The sequence below is a fragment of the Echiichthys vipera genome, assembly GCF_963691815.1.
Source record: "Echiichthys vipera genome assembly, chromosome: 12".
Lineage (NCBI taxonomy): Eukaryota > Metazoa > Chordata > Actinopteri > Perciformes > Trachinidae > Echiichthys > Echiichthys vipera.
In genome coordinates this window covers 21,425,912-21,444,179 of record NC_139837.1, presented here as the reverse complement: position 1 = coordinate 21,444,179, position 18,268 = coordinate 21,425,912, and the positions used below count along the sequence as shown (strand labels likewise).

General features: G+C 38.3%; 1 protein-coding gene across 1 annotated transcript; it reads right to left on the bottom strand.

Annotated features, from left to right (window-relative positions):
• Positions 1–1,159: 1,159 nt before the first annotated feature.
• On the bottom strand, positions 1,160–7,683 carry marc1 (mitochondrial amidoxime reducing component 1). The gene is given in 8 exon segments (XM_083923831.1): positions 1,160–1,486; positions 2,348–2,419; positions 2,754–2,815; positions 3,078–3,221; positions 4,408–4,491; positions 4,493–4,571; positions 4,921–5,091; positions 7,386–7,683. Coding segments are annotated over 8 exon segments (999 nt in total). The 5' UTR covers positions 7,646–7,683; the 3' UTR covers positions 1,160–1,359.
• Between the last annotated feature and the right edge of the window lie 10,585 nt (positions 7,684–18,268).

Below are 18,268 nucleotides of genomic sequence, written 5' to 3'. Positions count from 1 at the left end.
ATACACTTTACATTTATTACTTATGGACAGTATTTATGTGTATATTCCATACGTGTTGTCATTTCTGAGGGGATCTCTGAGCCAACACGAGAATTTCCTTCAGGATAAATAAAGTTCCATCTAATGTTTTTTTTTTGTACTGTATAAAGATGTATTTCTGTCACGGCATAGGTAAAGCACAATTTAATATAAAGAAACAGAAAGTTTGTGACGCTCTCTTCTTTTCCTCCCTTAATGTAATCGATAAGAACAACTTTAAATGCTGATAATATGAACTGAAGGCTTTTACACGAGTAGCAAAGAGTTTAATTTATATAAAAATGTCCAGAAAGATCTTCCTCCCCTCGACAGGCTCCTGTGGTGGTTTAGTAAAGGCACGTTGCTCCCTGCTGGTCATTGTCTGTAACCAAACCTGAGTCAACCTGAACCTCCAAAGCTAAAATGGTTCACACTTTAAATACACTTTGAGTTGAGACGACTCACAAACTGGTCTGAAATACTGACATGGAAGCACAGATTGTCCTTTAACTGAAAGGTCAAAGGTCACTGACCCGCTGACTCTCTGCTGGTAAAACTCTGTACGTTTTTCTAAATAAAAGTGTCAAGTACACGACAACAGGGAGGCTGGGAAATATTTACCCCACAAGTGATAAAGAACAGCACAGGGTCAGATCTTCAGGAAATATTCAGAGCAAGGATCTGAACAACAAAAAAAGGATAATGAGAGATTATTTTGTTTCTTCTTCAGCAAAATATGTCATGTAATCATTTAGAATAAAAAAATTGTGGTTTTGTCATTTTCTCAGAAAGATACCTAAAGTTGTACTACTGTAAGATTTTCATCTATTTTATTGTCTTTTAGGTTACTTTATATCGGAGTGAGATAAAACAATGGTGATTGACCACATGACCCACCAATGAAAGCACTTCTTCTTGCCTTTCTGCTGAGTGTTTACAAATATCCGTGTCTGCGGAGACATTCGTGGGCTAGATGTAAACAGGTATTAAGAATATTTTAGGAAGTTTCATTTCCCGCTTTAATAGCAGCATGTACTCTCAGGATTTAATTACCAGTGGAATCAATGTGCAGTTGTTAGAAATGTGTTTAATTAGCACCATCATTGTTACACAGCAACTGACAGACAACTGATATAATCCATAATCCCAAGAAATATAATATTTCCTGCAGTAATATATTGTGTTACATATTTGTGCTTTTTGTGATTTTAGTGTTTTTTTTTAGTGCATTCATGTTCACTATATCTATGCAAGTGCTTTCTTTAGGGTTGACTAGCAGCTATTATACAGCGATAGTGTTGCATCTCTACAGCGTGCGTTGCATCTCTCTAACTCGCTCCCTCAGCGGCTGATCTTGTACACCACGTCGCCGACCTGCAGGATCCCCGTCTTCTTCACGGTGTGCAGCTGTCCGAACAACGGATCCGTTTTGTAGATGTGCTTCTCGGATGGATTGCACAGACGATAGCTGCGAAACAGTTCAGAGGCGTGAAATCGGAGAAATGTTTCCGTACAAGATGCAAGTGAATATATTTCAGTCCTTAAAATGAGTCTTCTCATTAGAAAGAAGTAAATCGCATTCAATTCAAGTTAAAAAAAAGGGAAACGGTTTGTTGTCGTACATAAATTTAATAAAAATCTCCAGAATCAAACCAAAAAAAAGTACATTACAAGTCTCGATACATCAAAAATAATACAAAAGGCAATGAAGCTACATATAAATCTGTAAAATGCAGAGTTTCCAGATTACACTGACATTAAAAAGACAAATCAGATCTCTGAAGCTGCCTAATTTCTGCCACTTTTGGGTGAGGTTTTTTTTTCCTTCCACGTTGTTTTGTATGAAATAACAGTTATTCTTTTCTTAGGGTATAAGTGGGAACAAGTGACACTTGTTTCCACCAAACTGTGCCGAACGGTCCGAAGCTTCATTCGTAACGTTGACAATTGAAAATCAACACTTTAATGCTGCAATCTTGCATTTCTATTCATTCCCTGTAAACCTGGTATTTATGCACAGTTTCAGTTAAAGATTAGGACGGACTAATAACATTAGCATAATAATACTTGTAGAATTAGATCAGATTTCCAAAAACTTTGCATCATAGGATAATGTTGCTATGAGCCTAAAATAATTATTTGATCATTATTTTAGGCTCTTTTTATCTGCTGCCTACATGTGTTTATGTTGACATAACTGATGACTTATATTCATTTAAAAAGTCAAATTATTGTAAAAAAGTGTGATTATGACGACAGACTTTGTGCAAAAATCTCAACACAACCTTCAAATGTAAAGAAATGATATATCACTGAGTTAAAACTTTACCTTTTCAGCGTGTCCAGAGGCTCTTTCCTGGTGATTACACCCGTTTCAGGGTCAACGGTGGTGAAAACACATCTGGAAACAACAAAAGTTACAGGTAAGTCTGCATCCATACCATCCTAAAACTCAACAGCTAGAGAGAAAAATTCAGGTATTTTAACATCAAATACACACTTCAATTGATTGATCTGTGAATTTGATTTGTAACCAAGGAATCAAACCCCCACACTGCAGCTTTTGGATTTGTTGTTGTTGTTGCTGAAAGGTTTTTCTAATATATGTTGTCTGTATAATATTTGTTGTTTGTATATCTGGAGTTTTGTAGCATTATTTAAGTATTTCTGATTCGGATTAAATGAAGTGTTTCTGTCTCTGATTAAAAATGTGTGTGAAGCATCAACCACGTTACCGTCCACATGACATCACGCGCTGCAGTCTCACGCTGCCAATCTGGATCTCTTCCCACGAATCCTGAAAAAGTGAAGCAGTTGGGTTTGGTTGTTTTTTGCATTGGGAGATAAAATTAGTCCACGCTGCTCACACTGAAAAGGGCGAGGGATGAGTCAGAAGTAAAAAGGACCAAATGATCATTTCTCCACACAGGAGGGAAAAACAAAAACCTCCCAGGCTGCAGCGTAGAGATGCACAGGATCTGTTGTGGTTATAGTCTTTACATGACTGCCCTGATATGGTTTTATTTCTTTATGTCATCATCAGCAGGTGAGCGACGCACCTCCTCAAATGCTTCACAGTCACTTATGACGATGTTTGGGCGGAAGCGCTCCACCGTGACCTCCTTCTCTAACTTGCTGCTGAGATCCTTCACAGAGGCCTCGGACAGCAGCATCACGGGTCCCACATCTGGGTAGGCCACCTGCTGGAGAAACGAGTGGACACGCAATCACAAACAAGAAGGGCACTCACGATGTGAAAGCTGGGCTAAATACATGGACGGATTAACGAGACCACAAGCCCCTGGGCACAGACGCGTGAGAGGCCCCCACCCAAACGTCTCCTTTCAGTCATTTTGCATCTGCTTTTAGTCGTTCTGTCATCTTTTTTTAGTCACTTTGCACATCCTGGTGGTCATTTTGTGGTTGTTTTTATAGTTGTTTTGCATTTCTGTGACTGTTTTGCATCAGATTTTTGTCATTTTAGCATTTTTTTGTGGTGATTTACATCTATTTTTGGTCATTTAGCACTTCCTGGTGGTCATTTTGAGGTCATTTTTATAATTGTTTTGCATCTCTGTGATTGTGCTGCATCAGTTTTTAGACGTTTCAGCATCTTTTTGTGGTGATTCACATCAACATTTACTCATTTTGCACCTCCTTGTGCTCATTTTGTCATCTTATTGTGGTGTTTCGCATCTATTTTTAGTTGCTTTGCATTTCCTTGTGATCATTTTGTGGTTGTTCTTATAGTTACAGAGTTATGCATCTCTGTGATTGTTTTGCATCTATTTTAGTCGTTTTATGTGCTTCTGGTTGTTTGTAGTCATTATGTCATTATGTAGTCACAATTTGCATCAATTATTAAGCATCTCTTCGTGGGTTGTTTGTAGTGGTGTGTGTTTGTGGTGATTGGGTTTTTTTCCAGTTTGTAACTCAGGGCACCAGACTTTATGGGTCCTTTCAGTAATATTTCCATGGGTAACAGTTTATCTTTGGTGTTGTTGGAAATAATGTTTGATTCTATTGTGACTCAAGTGTTCTGAGAGAAAACAAGACTCCTGCGGCTTGTATTGGCTTTGTTTTTTTTAGGCTATAATCTTCGGACTTTGGTCGATCCGGTCAGTTCAGAGAGAGAGAGAGAGAGAGAGAGAGAGAGAGAGAGAGAGAGAGAGAGAGAGAGAGAGAGAGAGAGAGAGAGAGAGAGAGAGAGAGAGAGAGAGAGAGAGAGAGAGAGAGAGAGAGAGAGAGAGAGAGAGAGAGAGAGAGAGAGAAGAGAGAGAGAGAGAGAGAGAAGCAGGAAGAGGTCTCACTGCTTTTTTTTTTGCAACTTCAAGTCAAGGCAAACAGGTAAAATCTGGGAATAAAAAACAACACAAAACCCCCGTTTACCTCATTTTGTGAGAAAAGAGGCTCCATCTGCACTGACCTCCTCGCCCTCATCTGGGGTTCAAAGTGCACCACGCGAAAGGTTTTTTTCTCCCCCCAGATAACGAGTGAGCCAGCGAGACGCTTCGTCACCACAATCCCGCCCCTGGATGTCGGCTCCGAACACTCTGCAGCAACAAACACAAAAGAAGCAGCATTTATACGAGTCTGAAAACCGAGTTGGAACGAGAGTGAATAATGTAAAAGAACAGTGTTAACCTCTTCTAAATAAAAAACAAATGTTATCAACAATATCTACAGTATTTATTGTGGCCTTTTTGGAGGGAAGTAACAGGACATAAAAAAGATAATAATTGGCAGGTGGATAAACAATGTACTGTTGGATTCAGACTCTAACGATGTGTATTTTTTTTTATGTTCTTAAAGATGTTTGATGAGCTTCAGGTCATTAAGACATTATTAAAACACACTCTCGATGCCTTCGGTTAAATCTTTAATAATAATCTGATGTAAAACCTGCAGTCGATGACGCGGTTATCGGGCTGTTTGAAAGGGAATCGCAGCTCCTCCATGTTTGGGCCGCTCAGGCGAACTTGACCCCCCTCGCAGGTCAGAGACACCAGCACCAGACGGGGCTCCTGTCTGCCCGTCACCATGTGTCCGTCCTCCTTGATCACCAGCCAGTGTCTACAATCACAAACAAAACAGAGGCGCAGATTCACCCTCCGCTGCACCATTTGGCATCCCTGGTTTCATTCCAACGTCGAGGCTCAAAATGTGCACACCAAGCTCTCACAGACATACAGAAAAAGTCACAGGAGAGGACTGGTGACATCAGACGTTGCCATGGATACGGCGGAGTTGCTGACTCATCCATAAATCCCAGAATTGCATCACAGTTTATTTTTATCGACTGGTTAGAAATTGATTTGAGAATCATTCACAAGACCCGTTTCTGTTAAAAAAAAGACATTTGCTGTTACTTTCTCCTTGTACTCCACTGCTCATAGGAGTCCAATATTGTACTTTTAACTACGCTACATTTATTTCATAACTTCAGTGAGTGGTTACTTATATAATATACAAAATATTATTAAAACATTAATTATGATGCATGAATATAGATTAAGATCATATAAGAATGTATTGATCCCGAGGGGAAATTCACAAGCTACCCTGCAGATAAAGTTTACAAAGTAGTTCAACTTTGCTTTAATGCATTAATAATTATAATAAAACAACATAATATAAGTTATTCTGAAATGGGCCGTTGCTGCATAATGAGTCATTTTACTTTTTGTACATATTTCTACACTGTGGTATTGCTGCTTTTACTTAAGTCATTAAGTAAAGTCATAGTCATTTAAATATAGAAATAATTACATTTATTGATTTCAAATCACTTCTTAAAACACACTTTTATAGGGTTGCTTTAATGTGATGTCGTCTTTTTATTTATTTATTTATTATTGTCTCTTTACCTTATCTCTTTATCCTATCGTTTATCTTGCTTTGTTGATGTGTAAATATGTAAATGTATGGATTTGTCCGTCAAAGCACTTTGTAAAATTTTGTTTTTTAAAATGTGCTACAGTTATATATCATTTATTTATTGCACAGGCACATTTATTTTTATATCTATGTATTTAATATTGACTGAAATGACCCTCCATACATCAGACCTCCCTGTGACAGCTGGTGGGTTATTAAAGTATCTCCCAGTAGTTGAGTGAATGAGCAACTTTCCACCAAGTAAAGTAAAGTAAAGTAAAGTAAAGTAAAGTGAAGTAAGGTAAAGTAAAGTATGTTAAAGTAAAGTAAAGTAAGGTAAAGTAAAGTAAGGTAAAGTAAAGTAAAGTAAGGTGAAGTAAAGTAAAGTAAAGTAAAGTAAGGTAAAGTAAAGTAAAGTAAGATAAAGTAAGGTAAAGTAAAGTAAAGTAAAGTAAAGTAAAGTAAAGTAAGATAAAGTAAGGTAAAGTAAAGTGAAGTAAGGTAAAGTAAGGTAAAGTAAAGTAAGGTAAAGTAAAGTAAGGTAAAGTAAAGTAAAGTAAAGTAAAGTAAGGTGAAGTAAAGTAAAGTAAGGTAAAGTAAAGTAAAGTAAGGTAAAGTAAAGTAAGGTGAAGTAAAGTAAGGTAAATTAAAGTAAAGTAAAGTAAAGTAAGGTAAAGTAAAGTAAAGTAAGATAAAGTAAGGTAAAGTAAAGTTAAGTAAGGTAAAGTAAGGTAAAGTAAAGTAAAGTAAAGTAAGATAAAGTAAGATAAAGTAAGGTAAAGTAAAGTAAGGTAAAGTAAAGTAAAGTAAAGTAAGGTAAAGTAAGGTAAAGTAAAGTAAGGTAAAGTAAAGTAAAGTAAGGTAAAGTAAAGTAAAGTAAAGTAAAGTAAAGTAAAATAAAGTAAGGTAAAGTAAAGTAAACTAAGGTAAAGTGAAGTAAAGTAAAGTAAAGTAAAGTAAAGTAAGGTAAAGTAAAGTAAAGTAAGGTAAAGTAACGTAAAATAAAATACAATAAAATAAAATAAAATAAAGTAAAGTAAAGTAAAGTAAAGTAAAGAAAAGTAAGGCAAAGTAAAGTTAGGTAAAGTAAAGTAACGTTAAATAAAATAAAATAAAATAAAGTAAAGTAAGGTAAAGTAAAGTAAGGTAAAGCAAAGTAAAGTAAAGTAACGTAAAGTAAAGTAAAGTAAGGTAAAGTAAAGTAAGGTAAAGTAAAGTAACGTAAAATAAAATAAAGTAAAGTAAAGTAAAGTAAAGTAAGGTAAAGTAAAGTAAGGTAAAGTAAGGTAAAATAAAATAAAGTAAAGTAAAGTAATGTTAAATAAAATAAAATAAAATAAAATACAGTAAAGTAAATTAAAGTAAAGTAAAGTAACGTAAAGTAAAGTAAAGTAAAGTAACGTAAAGTAAAGTAAGGTAAAGTAAAGTAAAGTAACGTAAAGTAAAGTAAGGTAAAGTAAAGTAAAGTATGTGAGTGAGATTGTACTCACCGGTCCTGCAGCTCCCCACACCTCGGCCCGAAACTGAGGCACTCCGCCAGCGGCACAGACACCGCTCTGCCAGACTTCAGAGGGTAGATGAGAAGCTGCGACACGACGCCCACACGAACAACTTTTTCAGGCTTTCGCAGGTATTTATATCCGAGACCGAATCCCAGAACAGCAACGCCGGCTCCGCCGATCAGCAGAGCGGCTTTCTTGTTGTGGACCAACGCGTTCACCGCCAGCTCCTTCAGCTCCTTCAGCTCCATGTTGGACCTGCAGAGTTCTAACTGTGGCTGAACGCGACCGCCATGTGCAACGTTCACTGACGCTCGGTCAACGGCAACTCGCCTCCGGTCCAAAGTTCCCCTTTGATGTTTACTTTCCTACTGAAGCATGAAGGCTGCGTTTGACTGTGAAATTAAAAAAATATGGCAAAGCTCCAGAGGCGGATTAACGCACAGGCTAGCCAAGGGCCCCAGGTGTGCAGGGGCCCCTGTTTGGCCAGACTATTTTTTTAAATGTTTTTTTTTAATTTACCTCACTGGGAAAAAATTTGCATCCTTTTGAGGCTCTTAAAAACATTATTTAAAAAAAAAATAATCAGTGATTGGATAGATATGGGACACATTTACCCATTAGCTGCCATCATGTGGCCGGGTTCATAGGGTCAGTTTTGCTGGTCAAATGATACGTCACTCTGTTAATAGACAATACAGAGGCAAAATGTCAGAGAGGAAATGTGATTGGGGAGCATGAAAAAGAGAAGCACAATGAAAGAACACCGGGACCAAGATCTACTAAAGGAAATTCTTAAATTGACAGGATTTTTCAAGGTGGCAGACTCTTCTTCAGTTCTTCCGTTTTTCTTTTCTTTCTGATAAAGCAGGATTAATAATGTGGGAATCCCAAACAAACAGTAGCCTAGGGGCCCATGGCCATGGCGTTTGAGGGGTACAGAGTGAAAGTATTGCTTTTCCATAAAAAGATATTTAGTCTGAATTAAGAGTTTAAAAATTATTTGAGGGGTTTGACAATGACTCTCTGTCACGCTCTGTTTCCATGGTAGCAGCCGGCATTGCAGGTTGCCAGGGTTGTCTGTCGTCAGTTGCAGCTACTGTAGGCTGGCAATGGTGAAATGGAGTTTACCAATCCTGCAGCTGCTTATTTGTCCCAGCAGCTGAGTGACTGGAGACAGACAAAACCAGAGTCAGTATAGGCCAAGCATTCACTCCAAGGACTGAGATAAAGAAGTTCAACAGCATTAAAAAGCACGCCCACATGGCTACGTTTCTACTTCCTAATTGCGCTTGTGCATGTGAGGAGGTAGACGCAGATATTAGGACCTATAGACCTTTTTAATGGAATTCCATTGCTGAAAACGTCCTGGGTCCTGGTTTACTTTCTGTCAGCTGATGTCATTTACATTCACATAATGCTGCCATCGCTTATTCACTGCAACAGGAAATAAACTAGGACACATTTAGAATGTATATGTTTACATCTTGAAAAGTCTATAGCCACAGATACATGCGAGCAACACCAAGGTCGGACTTCACTAGATCCATGGCATAGTGTGCAATGACATTGGTCACTATTGCCTCAGCCTTGGTGCGTGCACAGGTGAAGAGCTCATTGTAAAAATTTCCTTATCAGACCTGCGGTGCAGTCCATGGATCTGAAGCTCTGGTTGGGGTTCATCAGATGGTAGGTGAAAGTCCCCTCCTCAGCTGCCGCTTTAGCTCAGCACTTCCAGCGCCAATGTTGCTAAAGTAGGTGGTCAGACTGCTAGCACTTGCTTGTAGCCACCGCTTGTGTTGCGCGGTTTTGATGTGGTCTTTAACGTATGGAATACCACCGTGAGCTACGGAAAACAACCCCTTGCAGTGAATGCAGAAGGCTGCTTACTCATCACCCTGGACCTTGTGGAGGAAGTGGTAAGACTTTTGCAGATCTTGGAAAAGGAAGACTTTCTCATCGGCATTGTCATACTCGCAGCACTAAACATGTGTAGCTATGTTACGCTTCGACGTATGATGTTGAAATCATATGCTGGAGGCTTTATTCTTTCTATGTGTTTTTCAGTTAATGCTCGGTCTATAATAAGACCATGTTGGCTATGTAATCGCTTACAACAGGTGACATTTCATAGTGCTTGGTGAAATCCGGGACACTTTAGCGTCCCGACAGGCTTTTGTCGGTACCTGGGACACGCAACTCAAAATTGGGACTGTCCCGGTAAAACTGGGACGTCTAGTCACCCTACGGTAAGCTAACTTTAAGGTTTACTTAAAGGTTGCTGTAACGGCAACTGTCAGTCAAAACTCCTCTGCAATACATGTTTTTATGGGGCGATTTGCTGGGGGGGATGGGTTCAAACAGGCTCAAACAGACTCTGGAATTATTTTTTGTTGTTGCGTCTACGATCTTAAGACACTAGATGGCGGTGTTCTGCTCATTCTCCATTTTCAACCTTTAAAAATGCACCTAATCGTAACCTTAACCTAACTTGGATCCTTCGAGTTTTTCCAACTTAAGGGGGCCTTGATGTGAATTTAAAAAGTCGGAACAGTAAAAAATATTTTTTCATCTCCACCCAAAATACAACAGACACACAGAGACAATTTACAAAATACAAAAATACAAAATAGTATATAGACCTTTTCAAATTTGTAAACAAACAGTTTGATTCCTGTTGCAATGAATGTAAATGACATCAGAATGAATGACATCAGCTGACAGGAAGTTAACAAGGACCGAGGCTGTTGCCTAGGAATGGAATTCCATTAAAAAAGTCTCCGTATATAACAACATTTCTGGGCCCATCAAAGAGGTCAACAGGACTTTACTCAGACTACAATACAAACTTCAACTGAACACACCAAAGTAACCGACCTTGTTCTGTGAGGTTTTATGGCACAACTGTAAAGGTGCGTTTGGACCCGATGCAATGGCCGCGATGTGCGCGACAGGACACAAAGTCAATGTACAGAAGCCATTGCACGCAATTTCAAGGTGGGCGACGTGAATCCCACGCGCGTCCATCGCCTCATTGCAAGAGTTGAAAATATTGCTGTGTCGTGACTTCCAGTCAGCAGTGAGATTCTCACTGGTTAGCACGAGCATAACTTCCCATTTAGCACAACAGCAGAGTAAGATACAGCTGCTGGTACAACTGCAGACCCAGAGACCCCATAACTGCCTCTTGTACCTCATTTGGCTTTCCGATTGGCGATTAGAGCGATGATCCAAATATGATCAAGCGATGCAATAATGGTGTTTCTTGCAAATAGATCGCGGCCATCAGCAGCTTGACAGACCACCACTTGGTTCCACAAAAGATTAATTTTACAACAAATAACACAAGAATCCTCATTCAGTGTTAATGTACATTTTAAATATCACAGCTGCTCCTGCCCTCATCGAATAATGATCCTTGTCAGTAGTGAAAGTAATTAAATGTTGTCATTGAAAAGATAATGAAAAAACAAACAAAAGCAAAACATAACAAATAAAAACTTTAACTCTCAGTCCAAAATGGCATAAATATGGGACAGACCTGCCGATCGTTTCTAAAAACAGAGGACGAAGCAGGTGACGTAATGCCATCGCTGACCTTCTCAGTGAACTATTCTTGTCTTTGACATCTACTCAGGTCTATGGCCAAAGTAGAAAACAGCAGATGCTCCGGCCGCAGGGGGTCAATACAGGGATTTGTCGAATGGATACTCCTTCTGTTGCTTTTCTGTGCACATCTAATGGCTGAAGGCAGACTCACAGGCACAGGGCCAGGCCTTACAGGCTGGGTTGATGTTACAGTGGCGAGCACATTTTGATAACGACACACAGTCCTAACGGCTGTACTCTGAAACTTTGATGTTTAATTCTGTTCTTGGTGAATGCAACCATTTGATTTGTGTTTTTATGCATTTATAGGACGAGAACATTTTCCTAATCTTGGGCTCATATCCACTTCATTGATGCTCTTTTACTGCATCCTACTTTCATTTATAGTCATAAAGCAGTGGTTCCTAACAGAGGGACCGTGTCTGTATCTTAGACTTAGACTTCTCTTTATTGATGCCTTTGCATTTATAACTGAGGGGCTTTATGATCAACAGGAAAGAATAGGTAGGATTCAGGGGGATCTATTGGCATAACTGGAAAATAATATTCATAAATATGCTTTCATTAGTGTAAAATTACTTGAAACTAGGAATGAACGTGGTTTTTGTTAGTGTAGGATCATGGGTACATGAGAGTAGACCTTTATTTTGAAGAACTTCTAGGACGTGACTCATAGACATAAACCACAAAAGCAATGGATGCAATCTGCCATAGAATGGAAAGAAGAAGCGATGTTAAGGCTACACTTCCACAGATGAAATAAACACACAACAGATGCAAATTAGTGCAACAACAGTAAACAAAAGGCCAAATATTGTATCAAGTATAAGAGCCATGGTTCTGGGATTTTCCAGTATAAAATCATGATAGAACAGGTTTCTTTGAGTCATAAGCAACCGGTGCATAAAACTCCACCCGGCTGCAGAAAATGAAGTGTTTGAAGCTCAAAAAGTTCCCTTCCCCGAAGCCCTTCATACATAGAGCCGGCCATGTTTCTACAGTAGCTGAGAATGGTTTTACGGTGAAGTGAAGTGGAGAGCGGCAGAGTGTTCAGTTGGTTGCAACTACACAGTGCTTCTTTAAGACCTCCATTAAAGCTATACATTTTGTTAATTGGTGTTCAAGTAAATATAAATCTCTTGTAAAGCACAGAAAACATGTACCTCATACATGTAACTCAATGTGCTCAATTCAACTTCAAGTAAATCTCCATTCTTTATTCCTTTTATGTTGTAAACTATATTCTTCATGTTTGTTGAATTATATTTGCTTGTAGACAAAATTGAACCATTTCCTCTATAATTTAAACCGAATTGCAACTTATGGAACATTTTTAGGGAATTAAAAAATATTATGTACCAATAAAACATGTCAGCAAAAACCCATCTTTTCCAAAAGTGTATTTGCTGCCGTAATGTGTTTCTTCTATCCTGTCCACCCCCTGCTTCCTGTACCAAATGATGAGCTGGATAAAACAGATATACATACTGCCCAAAACCATGACCATAATGATACAGCGCCATACTTTCTGCGCATGACTCACCTGCTGTAGGTTGTCCGGAACTGGACCTCAATCAGGATTCTGAGGGGGGAACCATCTGGACCACACGGTCATTTCTATACATTCAGCAGACTTTTCTCACACAACACAAGGTGATTAACAGCATGTACACGCTAAAAAATCACATGACTACATCCTAAACAGTACTTATGTTGTATACAGAAATTCTGAAATTGTTCTTATGAATTCTAATCCATTTAAGTATGGGCGTATGATGAGACAATGGGGCCCTGGGCATAGACATGTAAGACGCCCCCCACTCTGTCTGTGTACGAACAAGACACCCAAATTCAAAGAGTCGACTTTTAGTTGTTTTGTAGTAATTTTGGGTCTCTTTGTGGTCATTGTCTATTTATTTTTATATGGCATCTATTATTTGTGGTGGTTTTGCATCTATTTTTAGTCCTTTTGTTTCTCTCTGTGGTCATTTTACATCTATGTTTAATCATTTTGTGTGTCTTTGTTTATTTTTGTCTCTGTGGTTGTTTTGTGTCTATTTTCAGTCATTCAGCATCTCTTCATGGTCGTTTTGCATTCTTATAGGGCGGGTAAGTCCCGTCCCTGTAATGCGGCCTCCGGTACAGCCCATGGGACCTCAGCTCCAAAAAATGTACATTGGTGTCTATTGAAATGGAACAATAGTTTTTTGGTCACAGTCAGTATCTGTCCCGGATTACACATATGATGTTTATGGAATTAAATGATAATTTCTCACGGTAAGAGTTTGACAGTTTATTGTAAGATTGTTCAGTGAAAGGCTCTGGAAAAAGCCTGAAGAATGACTACATTTCATGTTCCTACGTGACGTCACATCATCACACTGCGTCTTCTGCCAAGATTAAGATCAAGATGCCAGTGTGTTTTGTGCCAGAATGTCCACATTCCAGCAAGAACGGGTGATCTTTCTTCGGATTCCCATCAGACCGTAAGACTGGGAAACAGCAGTCAGAGCTGAGAAGTGGAGGGAAAGCGTGACGACATGACGTTACATGGGAACATGAAATGCAGTCATTCTCATTACACTTTCACTGTAATCTGACAATCAACCGTCAAAGTCTAAACATGAAAAGTTATCATTTAATTCTTCAAACATCATATGTGTAATCCAGTACAGATAATGACTGGGACTAGAAAAGAATTGTTCCATTGCATGCATGCATTTAAAGTGGTGATCCGGTGATCAGGACATCCAGTCAAATAACATAAAAACAGTCAGCTTTTGGATAAAATATCCATGCTTTTAATGTTTTCTAGGGTTCTCTATACTTGAGCAAAATAGTACAATATTGTTTTGAACTTGCCAAACATATTAATATTCTCAACTGCACATACATCCGCAGGCAAGTTAAGATACAAAAAGAAAGATCTTGTAATTATTTCAAGTACTTCTGGTGTGTTCAAGTACTTTCCCCTGTCAATAAAAAAAACACAGTTCCAAGCAAGAAACAGAGATACCGGTTCATGTTCGTACAACATGACTTAGTCCCAAAACTAATACAGTACTTGCATAAAATATACAGTAGGCTGTTGATTTCAGGGTCACTTATTGTTAAGAGTAAGTCAGAAGCATCGTCCTTCATCATCATGTGCAAACACTTGATTTGATGTCCATTGTGCCACATGGGTGGTGATTCACCCCACAAGGCAAAACAAGGCAAAAGCAAAAAAAAAATAAAAGAATCCACCTAAAGATATTCAGATTATCGTTAATCTGTGATGTCAGTTGTGTTTGTACTCAGTTCTCAAACATGGTTTGAATATTTTATTATGATTATTATTATTCAGTGGGTTTTACCCTCCATTTTATGTTATGCACTATATACTATTTTGTTGTCAGGTGTGTTTTTTCTCCATCTTATTCAACATTAAGGAGGCGCTGCACACTTAAACATGTTTTGTTTTAAATGATATGATTATACTGTGATAAAAAACAAAACATCAATGCTGGTGTTGATATTGACATTTACCAATCCACCACATTTATAAAACTACATTTCATGGGTTGAAAAAAGTCCAATGCTGAAGTAGAAACGACCATTTGGGACGTCTCTATGTCATCAAATTTAACAACTTTAACGCCCTCTGATCTGAGGTGGGCAGCCCCCCCCCCCCCGACCTTGCTTTAACCCCCTCTGCACCATGCTCTGCACACTTTGTTGCACTTTTCAAAAGGATGCAGTGGGCTGATTTAGGCTCAGACCCGGGGGTGAAGTTACACTTTAATCATGGGATTTTAAAGCTCATTTGATGTTGTTGAATTAACCTATTTTAAGGCACTTTGTGCTACGTTTATTGTATGACAGTGCTATACAAATCAATAATTATTATTATAGTTTATTTCTTTATTTACATTTCCCACATTCCCATTTCTAAAGGTGGCTACAATGAAACTAAGTACATTTACTCAAGTATGCAGTTAACAAATTAACTTAGTTTAGTAAGTATAGACGAATCCAGCAAAGTACCAGAATTTGGGGGAAAAAGTTGCAGATTTATGAGATTAAAGTGGCAAATCTACAAGAAAATTACGTCGCAAATCTATGAGAAAAAAGTAGCAAATCTACGAGGACAATTTTCAGATTTATAACATTTTAAAAAGTAGCAGATCTGGTAGGAAGAAGTTGCAGATTTATGAGATTCAAAGTCGGAAAAATATTGTTTTGTTTTACACCCCCTCTACAACACAGACGCTACTACGTGCCGTGCAGGCTACTATGTCTGCAGCAAACTCTGAAAAATACTGTGTTATGAAGTTTAGAAAGAAGAAGAAGACACTACAATGTAAAAAAAAAAAATGACCCCCCTCCCCCTGGTCCATAATGTTTTCTTTTCATACTTGGCTTGTAACCCCTCACAAAAAAGCAAAGTCTGGTTCAGGACTGTATGTTAGACTTTTATGTTTGCACTCTTCCCACTTTGTATTGCGGCTGCTGCACAGCGATTTCCCTAAGGATAAATAAAGTTTATCTTATTTTATATGATAATAAAACACTAACCGGGACCATTTTCTGCTGAATGAGTACTTTTGATCCTTTAAGTACATTTTGTTGATAATACTTTTTAAACGCAGGACCTCTACTGGCAATAAAGTATTTTTACATTGTTGCACTCCTCCATGGGTGGATTTCTCACTGTGTGATTCTTGAACTGTAAATTCAAAATTAATCAAATCCCTCACAAAGGAACAAAAGCCCTTTTTTCCTTTTTGATTTGACACCAAAATGTGGCAGAAATCTAATTTGCAGCTGCCGGAAATAAACGTGATGTCACATCATGTCGCCTACACAAAGCACACCACTAAACACCAAATAGGCTCAGAAATACAAGGAATAATATCTGAGGGTGTTTTTTCCCATTTTGCATCAATCAGAGAGACTAAGTCTAATGCGGCATAATTATCTGTGATTGACAACCAGTTTCTATCCATTGTCCAAACACAGAAAACCTCCTTTCATCTGCAAATTCAAACTGCTCCTAAAATAGTCTGCATGTGCTGTTTGATCCAGATGGGATTTGGACAGCTCTGCACACTTCATATCTGAACAGCTGATGTGTTTTCGTTTGATAGTGTGTGAAGCGTCATATTTGTCCGTCAGGTCAAAAAGAGCTGAGTGGAGGGAAATATAGGCGATTCTCACCTAGGCTGCTTTTGTTGTTGTTCTGTGTTTTGTTCTGCTGTTGACATGGAACAAATGATAAGGGGACAGCTTGAGAGTTAGCTTTTAAAAGAATATGTCAAGAATCCGGGGAATGCACTTATGAGACGAGAGAGAGCTGTAATTGGCCATATCTGGACACATCCGGTCTGACCCAGTTTCTGGTCTTTTCGCAGTGCTTTTCCTGGGTGATTGCCACCGAAATACAAGTAGAATTCATTTATACACTTTAAAGAATCTATGAGTGAAATGTCATATTCATTACATGTCTGACTGGTATACGAAAGTGACTTTGATGAGAGAAAGTGGTAAGAACGCTTGGAAATGCCCAGCTTGAGTAGCTCAGGTGTTGGTATTTACTCAAAATGGAAATAAAAGAGCTTTTACGGCATTATTTGGAGTTGTCGAAGCATCTCTTTTTATTGGGACGAAAGTTCCTTCCCAGATGTGTTGACAGCATTTATATTCATTTGGACAACGAGCTGCGCCCAGTGTTTACAGCGAGTGTTTGCCGACTCAAAGTAAATGGTTACAACAATACTCAGTTAGAAAGGTAAGAAGTTAGACTTTAATTTTTACTCCATTAAATTAACTGAAAATATTACACTGTCATTTATATTCGTAGTGAAACAGAAATTTTGACTTTGGTTAAAACTATCGTACAATAGCTTGGCTCCGTCCAACGTTCAAAAATCTGCCTCCCAGCTCTTCTGGAGCTCCCTAATGAACATTTCTTACCTTAAATCAGCACACAAACACACAGCATCTGTTTGCGCGATCATTTGTGGTTTATAGCTATCTCTTGACAAATAAAAATTCGTCCAAAAAGCACTTCTGTGCAGCGCCTCTGCTGGTTGCCTGGCAACCTTGCCATGACAACAACATTCCAGAATGTCACTTCGGGCTAAGAGCAGTGATTGTTTCACCATCTGGACAGCTATATCAGAATTTCCTTTTAACCCCAAATATAAATGACGGTGTAATGTTTTCAGTTAATTTAACGGTGTAAAACAAAAGACTAACCTGTCTGACCCAATATCGTTGTAACCATTAACTTTAGCTTTGTCTTTACAAGAGTCGGCAGAAGGACGTTAATACCGGTGAATTAGCCGTGCGCTACCCTTGGCTCTACTCAAACACTCAATCTCCCGCGGTAGACTAAACACTGTGGCTTGCTGGTTTTTCAGGGGTATTAAATTGCACAAATTAACATTAATGCTGTCCATTTTGCTGTCCATTTTGAGGGTACACCACCTGGGCGTCGCCTAAGCGTTCTCATCAAAGTCACTTTCTTATACTAATCAGACATGTGAATCCATGTACATATATGAAATGTCACATGTAGATTCTTAGATGTGTACAAATTAATTCTACTTGCACTTACTCAGTAGCAATATGGCCAATAATCTTTGACGGTGATGTCTGTATGTTAACCATTAGCTGGTTAGCTTAGCATTAAGACCGGGAAAGGGGTAAACAACTATCCTGGCTCTAAGTGCCAACACCTCTAAAGCACACTAATAAAACACAATACAACGTTTATTTAATCCGTACAAAAAGACTAACATTTTTGGTTGTACCATATTATTAATAACTGACATCCTGGAGTCTTGGAGTCACTGAAGAAATAGTCCACACTTTATAACCCTGTGTAAAACACTTTTAAAACAAGATCTTACATGTTAATTAGTGAGTTTTAGAGTTGCTAGTAGACAGAATACTTTAACCTTTGGACAGAAGTAGCAGTAAGCTAATCGGCTGCTAGCTGGCTCCTGGTTAGATGTTACATGTTGAGCATACAAAGTCAGAAGGGTATCAATATTCTCTTCTTATTTAGTGTATAGACTAAAATCAAAAAATCAGGAGAAAATTAACTTTTTTGAGACCTGTTTCTGTCTCAGCACCAAACTCTTGAACACAGCTAAGCTAACGCTAGCTAACGCTAGCTAACGTTTTCAAACTCATTTTTATCATTCTAAATATGGCTGTAAATTTCTAATGTTAGCAAAATAAAATATAAACAAATTATGCAACTTTTTCATCCAGCC